At 39.6% G+C, this 16539-nt stretch overlaps 1 protein-coding gene across 3 annotated transcripts in view; it reads right to left on the bottom strand.

Moving 5' to 3' along the window:
- Positions 1-243: 243 nt before the first annotated feature.
- Positions 244-16539, bottom strand: part of LOC124134934 (golgin subfamily A member 3-like) — a 46483-nt gene continuing 30187 nt past the window's right edge. For all 3 annotated transcript variants that reach the window (XM_046500039.2, XM_046500038.2, XM_048396035.1), the window contains 5 exons: positions 15601-15717; positions 14335-14460; positions 13571-13764; positions 11685-11798; positions 244-10525 (listed from right to left, as the gene is read on the bottom strand). In XM_046500039.2, the coding sequence (XP_046355995.2) occupies positions 10390-10525; positions 11685-11798; positions 13571-13764; positions 14335-14460; positions 15601-15717 (687 nt within the window). In that variant the 3' untranslated portion in view covers positions 244-10389. The remainder of the gene's footprint in view (positions 10526-11684; positions 11799-13570; positions 13765-14334; positions 14461-15600; positions 15718-16539) is intronic.

Here is a 16539-nt window from a genome sequence, read left to right as displayed (position 1 = left end):
TGTTTTAACATTGCTATTGCACGGCATCAGAATCCGATAGATCTTCGTATGAGCATCTTGAAAATAAACTTGTATCTTGAATTTTCAAGAATAAAGGAATTATATAGGTCTGATGGGCTTCCATAGGTTTTTGTTACAGGTATATTTCCACAACTAAAGCACCTACACAAGCCACCATTAATGGTAAGACTTCCGACCTATTTAAATGATTTTGAAACTTTCAAATATAACAATACAAAGGTAGATAGTCATGCTTTTATTTTCCAATCATGTTTATCCCACATGTCAACAAGTAAATCAACTAAAAATAGCATCTACAATAATAAAACCAACAAACAAAAGATGAAGGAAAATGGTGCAGAATCTGTTGGGCGATGACCCTGTGGACAGTGACCACTGAAGGGTCAAGCCTCTCACCAATACGGAGCAAGGTATTACTGTATACGGACTCACATGGAGCCCCAACACAAAACAGTTTAACTTAGCTGGAACTTAACCTTGGTTGACAAGAACTGTACATGTCATTCTTTGCATTTTCATGCACAAGCACAGATACAGCTTTTAATAAAATGTATTGGTGTACTTGTAAACTGCTAGCACATAATTCAGAAAACTGTTTGAATTTCTTTTGCCCCAAATTAGTCAGTTACTAGTTATGTTTGACCAAATGACTTAGTAGTTTTATTATAAGTGACCAACCATGAGATAAGGAACCTTATGGGTGAAAATCCACATTTAGACTTTTCATATTTTAAAACAGTATCTTAGGAACACAGGAAATGCACACCTCCTGGGTCTGCATGTGGACTGGTGTAGAGCTCCAAGGGCACACACCAAGTCCACTTACAGATGATCACTTAACCACATATAGTATGTAATCAACAAAATCCAACTTCACAACTAAACACTGCAGAAGCAACACATGGCTTTAAGGCACTGTTTAACTGATGATCTGTGATTGCAAAGCTCTTGAAATGTACTGTTTTTGTTCCACTGATGGCCCAACTACTTTCCCAAAGAAATGAAAGGTACTAGGACCTTCTTCAGAGATCTAACTGTAAAATTACTCATTATGCCAAAATATCAAAAAAGGATCCTATAACCATGGTAACAGTTGTATTAAGAGTACATCTATTCTTTGCTGGCTTTTCAAAAGAGCCAGTTCTTATTCAAGACAACATAAAATATCCCTTGCATTATCACTCCAACCTTATTTCTACAAAAGTTTATTTGTTTCACTCCATTGCCAAAGTAAATGTGTTCAGTGTGCCATGGATGAAGGTCTTTCTTTGGAAGAAATCAAAAGTAAACTTCCTCCCACCTTTTAAGGAAAAGATGATTGAAAATCTAATGATTAACTTACACCTACCTTATACTCATATTAAGAGTGAGTGAGTGAGTGAGTGAGTGAGTGAGTGAGTTGGGTTTAACGTCGCTCTCAACAGATCCTACATTGAGAATCGCAGCCCACTCGACAAATGGGTCCTGTCACATGAGGTATTTTGTTTACTCTTCATGACAACATTAAAAAGGAATCCTCACTAATTGCATATATAGCGATAAATATAAAATCAAAAGATATATTTTTAGTTTGGGGCATTTATTACCAAAGTGCAACTATTGGACAGGCACCTTTTGATTTGAAAACAGTAAAATTATTCCATGACCCTCAAGTCATGTTTGTTGGTATGGTTATTGGAGTAAAATAACTCTGGATTCATTTCAAACAAACAGAGGATGGAAAAAACATACCCAAATACTGTTGTTGTCATTGCCTATATATTAAAAGATATATTGAAGACTTACATAGGGTGTAAACAAAATATTGCAGCTGGTGTAGTCATATCAGAAATGTTCAACAAAAAATAAGTTTCCACAATCAGGCTGTATGTTAATGTTTGCAAATAAATATATATTCTATAGTTTCCTTTGGCCAGATTTTATTACCTAAACATTTGGTTTGAAGGTCGAAATAAAAAATAGTGTTTCAACAGGATATTTGGGGGGGTGCTTTGAGACTTAATTGAAGTCGGTGTGTGGAAATAAAAAGTCATCCCTGTTCTGGTCCTCTTAATAATAACTTGAATTTGACATGTGTTTTGAACTGTTTTGTTTTTCTTTTCAAGTATTAAACAAAAGATGTCTGCATTCAGGCAATTCCAAATGTTTGGCGATATTATTATTATTATTATTATCAAAACAATCTTACTGTTATTATTAGGTGTAAGGCCTAAGGTTTTATTGTATCAATGCTGATTATATCAGGAGCAGTAGATTACAGTACTATGGTGAGAGGTGATAATTGCACCTGCAAAATATGTGCGCTATAAACAATGCTTACACTGTAAAATGGAAATCCATGACGTTGTTTTCACAAATTAAAGGAACAAAAGTTTACAAAGTACACATTGCGTCATCTGACTAGATCTGCTTTCTGCTACATAATGCTGTACTTTACTTATAGCTGTTATATAAATAGGATTAGTGGAAAATGGTCTTGTTATATGTTCTAATATTGTCAGCAAACCCAGTAAGTTAGTTTATTATATGATCGATTGCAACTAAAACATAAACATGTATATAGATGTTTTCCCACAAAACAAATCGTAGATACTGGTACCCCTCTGTTGAAGAGAATATTTGACAAGTGTCACCATTCATTCCAACAGTCCTACAAGAAAAATCATTTTCTTTAGCATCATTAAAACTAGTAACCCATGGTCTACTTTTTCTCTCCTTTATTAATGGACAAATTACCTCATCTAGGTACAAAGTTTACGTCATCTATCAATGTTATGAAGAAATTAGTAAACACAATACACCTTTGTTCTTTGTAATAATTTCTTATTTAAGAATAATTTTCTGGAATGTGTAAGCAATCATTTCTTAAAAGCTGTCTTAAAGCAAGATTTATTTTACTATCAGGTATAATACAAATGAAAAATAGAAATTTGGGAAAGACATTTAAGAATATATTATCTTGTTTTAACTCCCTAGCAAAAATGAATTAATTACATATCTAAAAAAAATATAAATACATTTGTCAATATAGTATATAAATAATTGGTTTCAGCTATACATCTCTATGATCTTACGATTTTTAACACCCACCTATAAAATGGTCGGAAGGAAATAAATGAGTGGTTAAGACAAACCAGTGATTGATATTATGAACAACATCCCATGCAATCACCGTGGACCTGCGGCTGCCTCCTACAACAAGTACAGGCCCAGTTTGACCACTATGTCAGTGACAGCACAGGGTCACAAGGTCATTGATGTATTAGTGGTGAAACACATGAGAATAGTGCAAACCAAAGATTTTGTTTGTTTGTTGTTGTTTTATGCCGCACTCAGCAATATTCCAGCTATATGACAGCGGTCAAAAATAATCGAATCTGGACCAGACAATCCAGTGACTGACATGAGCATCGATCCACGCATTTGGGATACGATGGCATGCAACAACCTCGTCAGCAAGTCTGACCACCCGTTAGTCCCCTCTTATGACAGCGACCAAAGACCACAGTCAGGGAAATTTTGGATTCCAACCTCAATCAGCACATCCTGGCATGGCTAAGGGATGCAACTCTACACAATGAATTGAAGTGACAAGTAGGATAATGGTGCCCAGCTACTCTATGAAAACCAATCCTTGCCAACATGAAGGATCCATGTAGGTAGGAACAGGAAATATTTTAAATGGATGTTTGATCCTGAAATAACTGAATTTCTAGACATCTTGGTTAGATGTAGCCCCACCTGGTTAATTACTTTGCCCTATGATGAAATAGATGAAAAATAACTTGGAACACAACATAAGTGAAGTAATTGACATTTTTGTAACACAAGCAGTGAAAATTACAAGATGAAATGTAGAGGCATGAAGTGAATACAATGAAAGTTTCAACAGTACAGCTCGACTGATGATGAATGCAACTTCCCCTCAGATAACAGATAATGTTTTGATATTTACAGATATATATGATTACACAAACCGCAGTCCCTGTGATATGTCAAAGAACCAGTGCGAGGTAAATTTTGATCACTGCCAACCGTGGTATAACCGATTGTGACCATATCTCCACGGCCTATGAACGTGACGGGCTAGGTCACATGAATAAACTATTTGACTGAAGTATTGACAATGAGAGGAACTGAGTACATAAAGGCCATGAAGTATTGGTGAAGACCAAGAATCAGCTTCTATCATTGTACCATGTACCATGTACCATGTACCTCAAAACATTTACCCTTTCCAGTGAAATTTTTCCAAGTCCATGAAACCTCTTCTCCCGACAGACATGAAGAAAAGTATGTACAGGGGTAGTATATGAGTACCTTATTTCTAAATAACCATGTCACCAGGCATTCTCCCCTTTTTTTCCTCAGAAAGCAAAAAACAAATTCATTGGCAACCATGGCAGCATAGCTCTGGCAAGGACAGATAACTCTTCAGTTAAAATCCAGACAATTAAGAAATTCATAGAACTACCATAAAAACCAATTTCTTACCAGTCAAAATAGAAATTCATTGATGAACCTCAACGGATTTGTTCACACTGCATGTTTCAAATGACAAATACAATGATGAAAAACATTTGCATTAATTGTCATTGCCTTTCCCAAAACGTAATCACTAGTGTCCCGACAGACAAGAGAAAATCTGCCTACCATTGTAACCATCCTGTGTCCTTACAAAGCCACCAGGAACACTAACAGCATAGTCTGATTACTATTTTGATGTATATATGTTGACCTGAATTAGTTATTTGTGACAATCTTCAGGAAATCCTTCTTGGGAACACAAAAAATATATTAGTGATATTTACAACTTGAGATATTGCTGTTATTCCATGATAAACCCATGTCAATATGTACAGAGAATCCAAACAGTGTCTTTTGATATCAAACATATCAATTAAAGTAGAAAACTGAGGATGCTTTCTCTCTTATCAGTATCAAAATATCCTTTTATGTTGCACTTTAAATTCTATTCTAAGGGGCGCGGTCGGCTAGCCTAGTGGTTAAAGCATTCGCTCGTCATGCTAAAGACCCGGGTTTGAATCCCAACATGGGTACAATGTGTGAAGCCCATTTCTGGTGTCCCCCGCCATGATATAGCTGGATTATTGCTAAAAGCGCCATAAAACCATACTCACTAACTCACTCTATTCTAAGGTGAGTGAGATGGGTTTAGCTAAACGTGGTACGGTATTTTAGTTCAATCAGGGTGCGTTAGCTTGATGTGGGAGGAAATCCCAAATTGATGCAGGTCTCAGATGTTTAGCACTTTGATGAAACCCACGGGCATTGAAACTATAGTCAGGTTGAATGTGAGATTCGAACCCATGATTAATATAGGTTTCTGGCATGCCTAAGGGACATCACTCTTCGCAGCAAATTGTAGTGCTTTAGATGGCTGGGCCACCAAGGCCCAACATTCTCAAAGGCTAAGTTCATAAAGTACATGACATATAATTTCAGCCAAATACAGGCGACCAATGTGAATTAGTGAGTGAGATGGGTCAGATGCCAGTTTAACAGTTTCACAGTAACATCACAGAGTGTCTGGTTAATGTGGTCGGAAGCCTAGCTGGATGAAGGTCATGGAGACAAACATGCTGATAGCGTCACCCTCGTCCGGATTACCATGGAAATGTACCCTGGGTACAAAGCTATACATCGAGTTGTACCCAGATGTCCGTTGCCGTATTGCACCCAAGCCATATCTAAGTGTACCCCAATTCTTGTTCTCTTTCAGCAGCATGGGCAACATCAACCCACTTTACGGTATAAGGGGAGATAACTCTTTGTACAAGGGTAATGTTGACAGAAAGTGAAAGAATATAACATACAATTTCTTATTTCTAAAATCATCTATGTATATAAATGTCATGGCCATATTTCCTGATAAAAAAAAACTTAGAGCTAACTGTGTTATTTAATTTAATTTCACAAATAATAATTTCCGTCTCCAGATCCAAGTTCTTGAGAAATTCTGGTGGGAGCGGCGGCCATGTTGTTGAATGCCATAAACCGATCAGGAATTCATTTACGATATAGACGATGATAAGATTTCCAAAATCAGGGTACACTTAGGTATGGTCGTGGTACAAAACGATACGGCAAAAGAAATCAAGGTACAACTTGACGATATCGTTAGATACCCAGGGTACATTTCGATGGCAAACCGATCGAGACTGACCCTATCAGTCATTCTGGTCCCACTACCCACCAAGCAAGTATATCATAAGGGAGAAGGATGAGGGATATAAATAAGAAAGTAAACTCATTATGCTGAACAAAAACAACTAAAACCAAAAAATACTCAAGGTACATCTCTTACAAAGTCATGTCTGAAGGCCATATGAAAGCATTACGGAATAATTACAGAATAATCCATGATGACAAAACTCCAGCTGCAGCTCTGTTTAAGAAATAACCATCCTCTTTGTGCTGGAGATACACACAGTGCATAGTTGTCATACATGTACATGGTTTTCATAAGGTTTATGTACAGTGTATCAAAATATTTATCAACAAAACTCAACAAGAATTCCCGTCATGATCAGCAGACGTATCTTACACAACACGGACAAATTAACAACTACATTAATTAATCACTCCACAATCACAGAGCAATAATCACAGACATACAGATCAAGCAGATAGCTTATATGCACAATAGTAAAGTCACAAAGCAAGCAATGTTAAAGGATACTTCCAACATGGACTGGTTCTCGCTTTACACATCGTCAATACTTCACGGGTTTGTTAACACTTCATTCCTCCATACTTGTGAAGTATTGGTGATTGTGCTTACATAGTAGTTGAAAGAAAATAGTATCATTTCTTCTTCAAGCTTATTGGTCAGTTCGATATGATTTGCTCACCTGCATTGAGAAGCAAGCAAGAAGAAATTTATCATTAATAATCAGTCAGGGTGGCCTCTTGAAAATGTGGATTTGTAATTGTCCAAGAACCTTGTTTTTCACATACTTGGTCACGGAAAAGCACATTAATCATGTTAATAACTTTGTATGCCCTGTGTACTGAGGTCACCGACCTGTGAGTGTTTTACGGATTCCTGGCTTCTGGAGTTTGTGTGTTACCAAAATTAAATAAATACAATTGCCATGAATATACACAAGTCGTTAAGTCTTTCTTAGGGTAGGCTTGCACTTCTGTGATAACAAAAGTCATTGAAAACAGGTCTGAAATGCTCTAATTGAATTCACACAGAGAGTAGTGGAAACTGACTGAAAAGCCGCTTAAACAAGAGGTTCCCCGAAAGATCACAAATTTATAAATAATGCAGATTTCATCATCAAGTTGTTTCTGTCTGAATTTTATATGCTTTAGTAAACATAGGATTTGGGCCCAGTTCTTAATATTGTTATGTCCAAGTTGGTTCTAACAATGTTCTTCTGTAGCCAAAAAAAAATATGCCCTGAAGTGAGTACACTAGGATTTTGTAGCTCTCAAAAGCAACATATTCATAAGTAGCCGAGTTACAAATTTAATGCTGAGTAAAGAAAGGTAAAGTTCATACTTCAGAGTAATACACAAAAATATCACAATAGCATTCAATTGGTTGTAACCATGGTAACAGAAACATACTAAAACAATCCATGATCACGTGCATTTTCAACAAAATCTTAATTTCACAGCACTGAAATTATTACACACACAAAGTGGGATATAAATGGATTTCAATTTCACTTTTGGGGATATCACACTTGGAACATGTTTGGCCTTGGTGAATATTCATCTTCTAGCAATTGCAGGGATTTATAAAAGCTAGAGCTACGAATGAATCAGAACAAGGAACCAATGCTTGACTGACTACACAATGGCACCAGGTGTCTTTGATTGTTGGTGTTCTTGTACTCCCAGGACAATATTTATACAATTCATGTCAACAGCGTGATAGTGACACACAGACAGGAAGCTGAAACCACAGCCATCATTGTCAGCACTTCACAAGTTTGTACACACCATGTTCCTCCATCATCTGTCCATTTGCAGAGCAGTCGCTATTTTTAACCAACAAGTCAAGCAAGGCCTGGCTCGGGGGGGAAACTGTGCTCAACCAATGAGTACTCAGCTTACATCCCACGGACTGTAATGTTCCTCTCATGACATGGTGTATACCATGTAGGGCTGGGCTGGGATGGGTACCTCGGATACTCGGGTGGGTCCTAAGAAGGACCCAGTACCCAAGGTACTACCCGGTCCCGTGGTTAGTTATGCGTTATATTGTTTAATTACAATAACAAAAAAGTCGCTTATGTTTGCATTTCTTTCTGATTATGTACGCATTCTTTCTGACTTTTATCCATTTGAGTCAAGATAAAACTTCAGTCAACTTTGGCATATGCATGATAAGATTGTTTTATACATGTTTCAAAATACTTTTTGCCAGGGTTCTGGTTAACAGTTCCTAATCGGACATTTCATACCCAACTCATGAGACCACAAGCGGGAACCTGGGGAGGGTTGGGTAATAGAGGGTCAGGCACCTGGGTAGTATATTTGGACTTGTCCCAGCCCTAGCAATATGTACCATAGCCATGCATTCCTCTCCTCCACACACAGTCTCAAAGTCAGGTGATGATGCAGAGTTGGGCTCATTTTGACTAAAAAAAGGGCCTCATTCCATCAGCTGTAAAATTTGGATAACAATTTACTGAAGTCCAAATAACAACAATGGCTTCATGTTTCTTGCACTTCACTTCCTGTGTTCCGTTCCTCGGTTGTTGCAGACACACAGATAACGGTGAAACCCATGATCATGAGCAGGTGCTGACAATCCATGAATCACTGTCAGGGTGTATCTAGAATTCCAACTCATGCTCACAGAATTCTGGCTTTCTCTGCACACCAACATTTTCAATGCCTTTGATGACTTGGTCACCTTGTGCCCCACATGTCTTGAATTTGGAATGTAAAATCTACATCATTTGCTCAAGTTTAACGATCACTGATTGATTGTACCGTTCACCTGGTATCGCCCCAAGAAACAAATTTTAAAATAAAAGAATCATTGCTATCGCTATGTCCTTCGTACACATAGACATTTTCCTAACAGTAAAAATACAAGGGTCTGTTCCAAAAAGCGATCTGTGCTAAGATGATCGCAACTTCTATAGTTTAGCATAGGCTTACGATAGTCCTACCCCTAAGATCACTTTGTGGAACGAGACCCAGATGAACAATGTTTCACTGTAGTCAGATTCACAAAATATTTCATCCTTAGTCTTCACTGAAGAAGACACAAATAACGTTTGACAGGAAAAACACAATTTTCTGCTATGACATATGAAGATGCTGAAGATGCTGATGACGTTGATGATGCTGATGTTGATGCTGATGATTACTTTACAATTCAAGTTTTTTTATCACCTTTTGTCCAGACCATGGCCAGCTATATTAAGAAGTCAGGGTCGTTTCTGTACACGTCACTAGCTGTTCAGGTACAATGATGACAAAGTGACCAGGGTCAGTATTTGTTGTAATAGTTGCCTATTTTGAAATTGTGTATCTAGGATAATCATCTAAGATTGATTTGAATAATAGAACTTGAATTATCAGACATGGAAAGTATCATTTGCATGACTTGTCTGGGGTTACCACGTGACCAAGCCACCACTGGGTTCGTGAATTATTGAATAACTATTAAAATCAAAGTCTCAGTTTCCAGCATGGCACAAATTAGAACATCAAAACTTGAATTTGCACAGAATGCATCCATTGCATCCTTCCCAGAAGTAAGCTTGCTACTAGCGGTACCCATCCTTTCACAGTAGCGGTACCCATCCTTTCACAGTAGCGGTACCCATCCTTTCACAGTAGCGGTACCCATCCTTTCACAGTAGCGGTACCCATCCTTTCACAGTAGCTGCAACACTTAAGCGCCACAACTGACAACAACAGATGTTACAAGACAAAACCAACATGCTTCTGAACGTCATTAAATAAATAAATATATACACATATCTGTCACCTTGTTAAAAGCATGGTTTGAACTCACCCCGTGATGACTCCAACACACTGCTACTCCCCATACATGACTGCTATGTACAAGCTTGTAACCCATATAAACGGACATCAAAAGATGATTTCAGGGCACAATGAAAGTAGCTAGGGATAATCTGTCACTCCTTACATTCACTCTCACACAATGTCACCCAACTTTCAAATTCAGAGCCGTTAAAATCTGCATCACTCCCATTTTGTGAATTTCAACAAATTTTAACAACGATGGTGTGGTGAGCACTGACGTAGATAGCTACATCACGCTATGAGATTCTGTGGTGCATCTGGGTCACCTACACTGAAACCCTGGCAACAGGAGTGGTGTCAGTTGGCACTATGTGTGCTGATCTAAATGTCCACAACATCTGACTGTGTCTGGACAACGTCCGCGGCGTTGGATGTTGTCGCTGTTGTTGCTGCTAGGGTTGTGTTGGCTACTGTCTTCACGACCTCTCGGAGCTCATTGACTTCGGACTCGATGCTCCTGTAATGCAAATGAAAATCATACTAGTCAGAAACAAAGGTGAGGTGAAACAGGTTTTAATGCATTTAGGATTATTCAACTCATACTGCCTCGTACATGCGGCTGCTTGTACTAGTCCGGACCAAAGTTTTAAAGTGCTAGCTCACTGTGATACCTTGGGACTATTGAACATGAATTTTCCACACAGACCCATTATACTGACTGTGCTGACCAGTCCTTGTTTCAGCCCCTTAATGCTGAGCGCCAGGCAAGGTAAAAACAAGTACCATCTATTAACATCTTTTGATACAATGCAGCCGGGGATCGAACCACCAACCTGCCTCTCTCCAAGAAAATGCTCTCTCAACAAGATGGATACAATGATTTTCTAAACTTGTTGGTCCGTCCATCTGATGGGAGTGAAACAATACATGGCGAGTTCAGTGTGTCGCAACACTGTGACACAATATGAGTATCTTGTCATCATGTCATGTATCAATGCCCCAAAATACGGGTCTGTTATTTGACTCAAGTCTACTTTTACATGTTACCATGGTTACAATTGAGCTCCGGTACATTTCCTTTGCTGATGGACATGTTTCATTAACATCATAAGTGTCAAGTTTTCATTTAGCAAGTCTGTGCCAAATACTTTTGAGTCTACCAGCCCACTCTTAGCTCTTAACATCATTTTCAGACTGGTGTATTTTATAGATAAAATCATGAAAATGTCTTTGAGGTTTTGAGATGATGGCGGTGAAATGGAGTTTAACTTTGCGTCCCAGATTATTGCACTTACAAAGTAACGTACATAGTAACGTGCATGCACGTGTATGTGTGTGTGTGGCTCATTGTACTTGTCCGGACTTCACAGTGCTATCCCACTGAGATACCATGCCGCAGTTTAACTTGAATACCCCACTCAGACACAGTATACTGACTCTGTGCTGGCCATCCATTGTTGAAGCCCCTTAATGCCGAGCACCAGACAGGGTAATAAAAAGAATCATCTTTTAATTTTTGATGGCATGACGCGGCCGGGGATCAAATCCCCGACCTTCCGCTTTGAACTAGTGACAGATGTCACAGACTGGAATGTTCTCGTTTATCATCAAGGTGTGCGTCACATTTAGAACATTTAGAACAACGGACACCCTGCCAAAATCGATCCCCCACATACCTCCAGCTTTTGTTTGAGGTGTGGACCGTGGTGGTGTGGACGTCCATCTGCCTCTGCAGTCCGGAGATCTCTGACCTCAGCGAGCTCAGACAGGTCTGAAGGTTGTCCAGGGGTCTGTACAAGGGAGACAACTGGCTACAGTCACATCATCACAGCAACTATTACTGATATCCAGTACTATTGTAACCATCAATACACAAAATCTGCTATTAAAATGATGACTGAGCGAATATTTTAGCTACTGTTGGGTATCTTCTGGCTATATTATGGCATACTACTACTAGAGTATATATAGTCTTGGGCAGACCCGTGAAGATTCTGGGTTAGAATAGGTCTTCAGCAATCGTAGTAGGCAACTAATGAGCTTGGGTGGTCAGGCTCGCCAACTTGGTTTATACATGTCATTGTATCCCAATTGTGTGGATTGACACCCATGATATCAATTACTGGATTGTCCATGTTGTCTGGTCCAGACTTGATTATTACAGACAATATAGCTGGAACATTGCTGAGTGAGGTGTTAAATAAACAAAGAAAGAAACAACAATTAGTAAGAAATGATAAAATAGCGGAAATACCAGCCTTTTTTCGGTTTGAGGACTTTCAAACCCAAAATTAACTGTAGACTTCAATGCAGCAGGTATGTCAACTATTACCACCACATCTCATTGTTCACCATGCTTATAGTTAGAGGTGGCGCTGTGCTACTTCTGCCATTATGAGAGGCTGACCTGCATCACTTCTTGTTCTCTATATACCGTATATCGCTGTGTATAAGGCGACCCCACGTATAAGACGACCCCCCTGTACACGCCTTAAAAATCAACCCAAAATCCTATACTCCGTGTATAAGGCGACCGGGAATGAAACATATCACAAGTCTGACTGATATAGAAGATTAACGTGCGCTTTCCGACTGTAGCGTATTTCGCACACGGACATCAGAAGTTAGTTAGTTACTTTAGAGATTTAACGTGCGCTTTCCGACTGATGCGTATTTCGCACACATTACAAGTGCGCACACAAACCTTATATATGCAATAAAAATATGTTTATCTTGCGTTGTTTTTTTTCTACACCGGTTATCACATGTTAGGTCACATGTGCAATATGCAAATGCTTACCGGTACTTCCGGCTCGACCACTCGCGGATGTTGATTGTTTTACCGTGTCAATCTGCATCGAGGCGAGGGTCATTTCAACTTTATTTGCAGAAATTATTAAACTTTATTCAAGGGAAAGAGATACAAATCATGTTTATGTATGGAAATAGTTATTGGAACAGTTATTGAGGACGAAATGCGAAGTTATATTGTCAAATGCTGGGCTGGCTATCGGACGCCGGTTGACATCGCCAGTGGGAAAAAAATGTTAGATCTTCGACTCCGTGTATAAGACGACCCCCCTTCTTAGCCCCCTTATTTTAGGTACGAAAAACTCGCCTTATACACAGCGATATACGGTAGTGTATCACACCTTAAGCTGACTATTCAAGCATCGCTGTTAACTTATTATCGATAACCGTGAAGATCCGGGGTAGAATAGGTCTTCAGCAACCCATAGTTGCTGTAGGAGGTGATTATGCTTGTCGTAAGAGGTGACTAATGGGATCGGGTGGTCAGGCTTGCTGACTTGGTTGATGCATGTCATCTAGCCCAATTGCGTGGATCTATATCATGACATCAATCACTGGATTGTCTGGTCCAGACTCGATTATTTACGGACCGCCACCATATAGCTGTAATACTGCTAAGTGCGGCATTAAACAACAAACAAACAAACCTTAGTATTGACAAAATCGTAGGTATCGGTTCAATGTTACAGCCCTAGTATTGGAGTAAATTCTCTGATTGTAATGAGATGGTGCTGGAGTGGACGTGACTCACTTGCTTTCCAGGGCCTTCACTGACGTGTCCTGCAGGAGTCTCTCCACAGCCTCCAGGTCAAAGGACGGGGCCGGGAGGGGGAGGGGGATGTCAAAGTTGACCTGCGTCCCCTTGTCCTCGCCGCTGGATGTAACTAGCCCATCACCTGCCCCCATCTGCAGCTCTTTTTTCTTCGAAATGATCTTCTTTGCAAGCTGCAGATATGTAGTTATCACAAGCATGAGTATCTAGGCTAGAAGTCCAACCTCTGTATATCAGAATATCAGCACAACTGACAAATTCAACTGATGAATGATAAAACACACATCTGATAAACAGAAACATGAACTTGGAGTAGAATCATAAAACTAGAAACATATTATAAATAGTAAGAATTTATCAGGATTTTAGTCAGAAATTGATGGTGGAAAGAAAATCATAATTCCTTGATATTGGGGTTTGGGGAGTTTACAGGCGTGTAAGTTTCTATCTGACAAAATCAACCTTTCAGGGGTTTTACAGTTAAAGTTACAATTCAGCCATAATTACTGCAAAGAGTACTCCATTGTAGATACCAAAATGAGCCCAAAAGCAGTCCACTTGACATAATCTGAAGCTCCATCACAGCACTAGGTTTAGAACCATTGTTAACATGGCTGAGTTGGTTTTACTTTTCACATTTTCACAACTGGCCAGACTAATCTCAAAAGTTGGTTTATGAATCCAACAACTCCCCAAAATTAAAATGCTAACAAAGCGCGGTCTTAATTTGAACTCTCCCTAACCTTATGGTGCTGCACAGATGACTTGAGGGCACTCCGGAGTTCCGTGACTCGGGTCTTCTGACTCAGCTTGTCCTTCCTAATGGCTGCCATCTCCGCCTTCAGGGTGTCAATCTCTTCCTGCTTTTCCTGCACAAGATGACACACATGAGGCAGTGACATTTAACACCATCAGCAGCAATGCCACAGCTCCATTTTAACAAATCCAGTTTGTGCATCAATAAACATCTCGGTAACACGGTGCATGATCAATAAGTTCCTACTGAGTAGCCATTGTGACCATTTCATCCAAATTTTTGTTTCCTCTTACAAGGGTGTGTGAGTGAGTTGGGTTTAACGCCGCTTTTAACATTATTCCAGTTATATCACGGCATGTCAGCTTAATGTGGGAGGAAAGCCCGAAGTGATGCAGGTCTAAGACGTTTATCACTTTGGTGAAACCCACGAGCAGGGGTATGGTGCTGACAAACCTAGAAACATAATTGGGGCAAACCGGGATTTGAACCCACAATCATAGGTTTCTGGCGTGCCCAAGGGACGCAACTCTGCACAGCGAATCGCAGCGCCTTAGACGATTGGGCTACCCGTGCCCCCTCTTACAAGGGTATTGAGGGGTCGATTCTGATCCGAGTCTGACACCTGATCCATTACGTTACCTTGTACAACAAGTATAGGTTGCTGGGGACCAATTCTAACCTGGAATCACACTTGTACATGATTGAACATAGGTCTAACCGATTCTGAATTAGAAATACTGGGATACAGGCAAGAGAGGGAGCAGGCCTCAAAGTTTAAATATTTACCAAGTAAATATGGCTACAAGTGGGTTTTTTCCAGGTAGCCAGTGGTAAAATTAAGAAGTCAAGCCACTATGGTAGGTAGCCAAAAGCATTTGAAATGATCTTTTATCAAATAACTATTATATGTACAAGTCACAGAATTAATCTTGGAATTGTATATTAGTGGAAACTGTACTTGAGTATTGTTTTTTGGTTCATTGACTGTAGGAGGAATTATTCGCGAGTAAACTTAGTAGCAGACACGTTTATTTTTGTGTCTACAAATGAGCAGCAATAAAAATTTTCAAGACAGTCATTTGGCTACCTCTGAATTTTAGACAGTAGACAAACTGAAAGTTAGGTCACATTTGCGACCGTTTTAGTCGCAACTTTGAGGCCTGGGGAGGGTTATTTATTCAGGAGTTGCTGCATGTAATGACATCTATTTTGACCATAGTCAATGTAGAGTGATGCTGCTGCCTGTACCCACCTGCAGGGTCTTCCGCATGCTGTCCAGCTCCGTGTGCTGCCGGAGCTCCGCCAGTCGCAGCTGTTCCTGCAGCTGGTCCACCTCCACCGCCTTCTGCTGCAGCTGCCACTGCAGGGACTGCAACACAACATGCATGTCACTGGCCAGGCAACAGAGTCACCATTTCTCTTTCACCTACAAAACTTGGTGTCCACAGGACCCCCAATTACTAGTTTCAAGAGTCCTTGCAGGCAAAACGAGGGTTCTGTATAGTAATCAGACATGAGAACAACCAAACTGGTTTTTGGAGGAACATCACCAATCTAGGTTTTTTGGGGGGCATGTCCCCCCAAGAAAATTTTGAAAACAAGGATTAGAATAAGTGCATTTTACATCATTCTTCCAACTTTCTCAGTGAGTGAGTGAGTGAGTGAGTTTGGTTTTACGCCGCTTTTAGCAATATTTCGGCAATATTACGGCGGGGGACACCAGAAATGGGCCTCACACATTGTACCCATGTCGGGATTCGAACCCGGGTCTTCGGCGTGACAAGCAAACACTTAAACCACTAGGCTACCCGATCGCCCCCAACTCTCTCAGTTTATAATCAGTAAAAAGCAGATTCTTGCGTGTAAAGAGTACACCTGACCAGCTTCAGTGGCCGAGATTAGTGATGCCATTTGATTGTGATGTTACATGTAAGTAATATAAACAGTATTTAGCTTACTAAAATATTTTAACCACACTTGGACATACTGTTAGAAAACATAATAATATCTACATGTCAGTGTGCTATTTTTTTCGCAGCCCTATAGAAACATGCATTCTTTCTGTCATATATAGTATGAGGTCATGCAATGACATAGCATCATCGTTAAAAGAATGTACTGGCTGCTCCCATTCAGCTTTGCCATCATAAATGGGAATTCGACGTTAGTCTCAAGATTATGGGGGGCGGTC

Source organism: Haliotis rufescens, unplaced genomic scaffold, assembly GCF_023055435.1.
Source record: "Haliotis rufescens isolate VD_foot unplaced genomic scaffold, xgHalRufe1.0.p SCAF_15, whole genome shotgun sequence".
In the NCBI taxonomy this organism is placed as follows: Eukaryota; Metazoa; Mollusca; class Gastropoda; order Lepetellida; family Haliotidae; genus Haliotis; species Haliotis rufescens.
The sequence above is the reverse complement of the archived record's forward strand: the minus strand, read 5'-3'. Positions and strand labels throughout refer to the sequence as shown.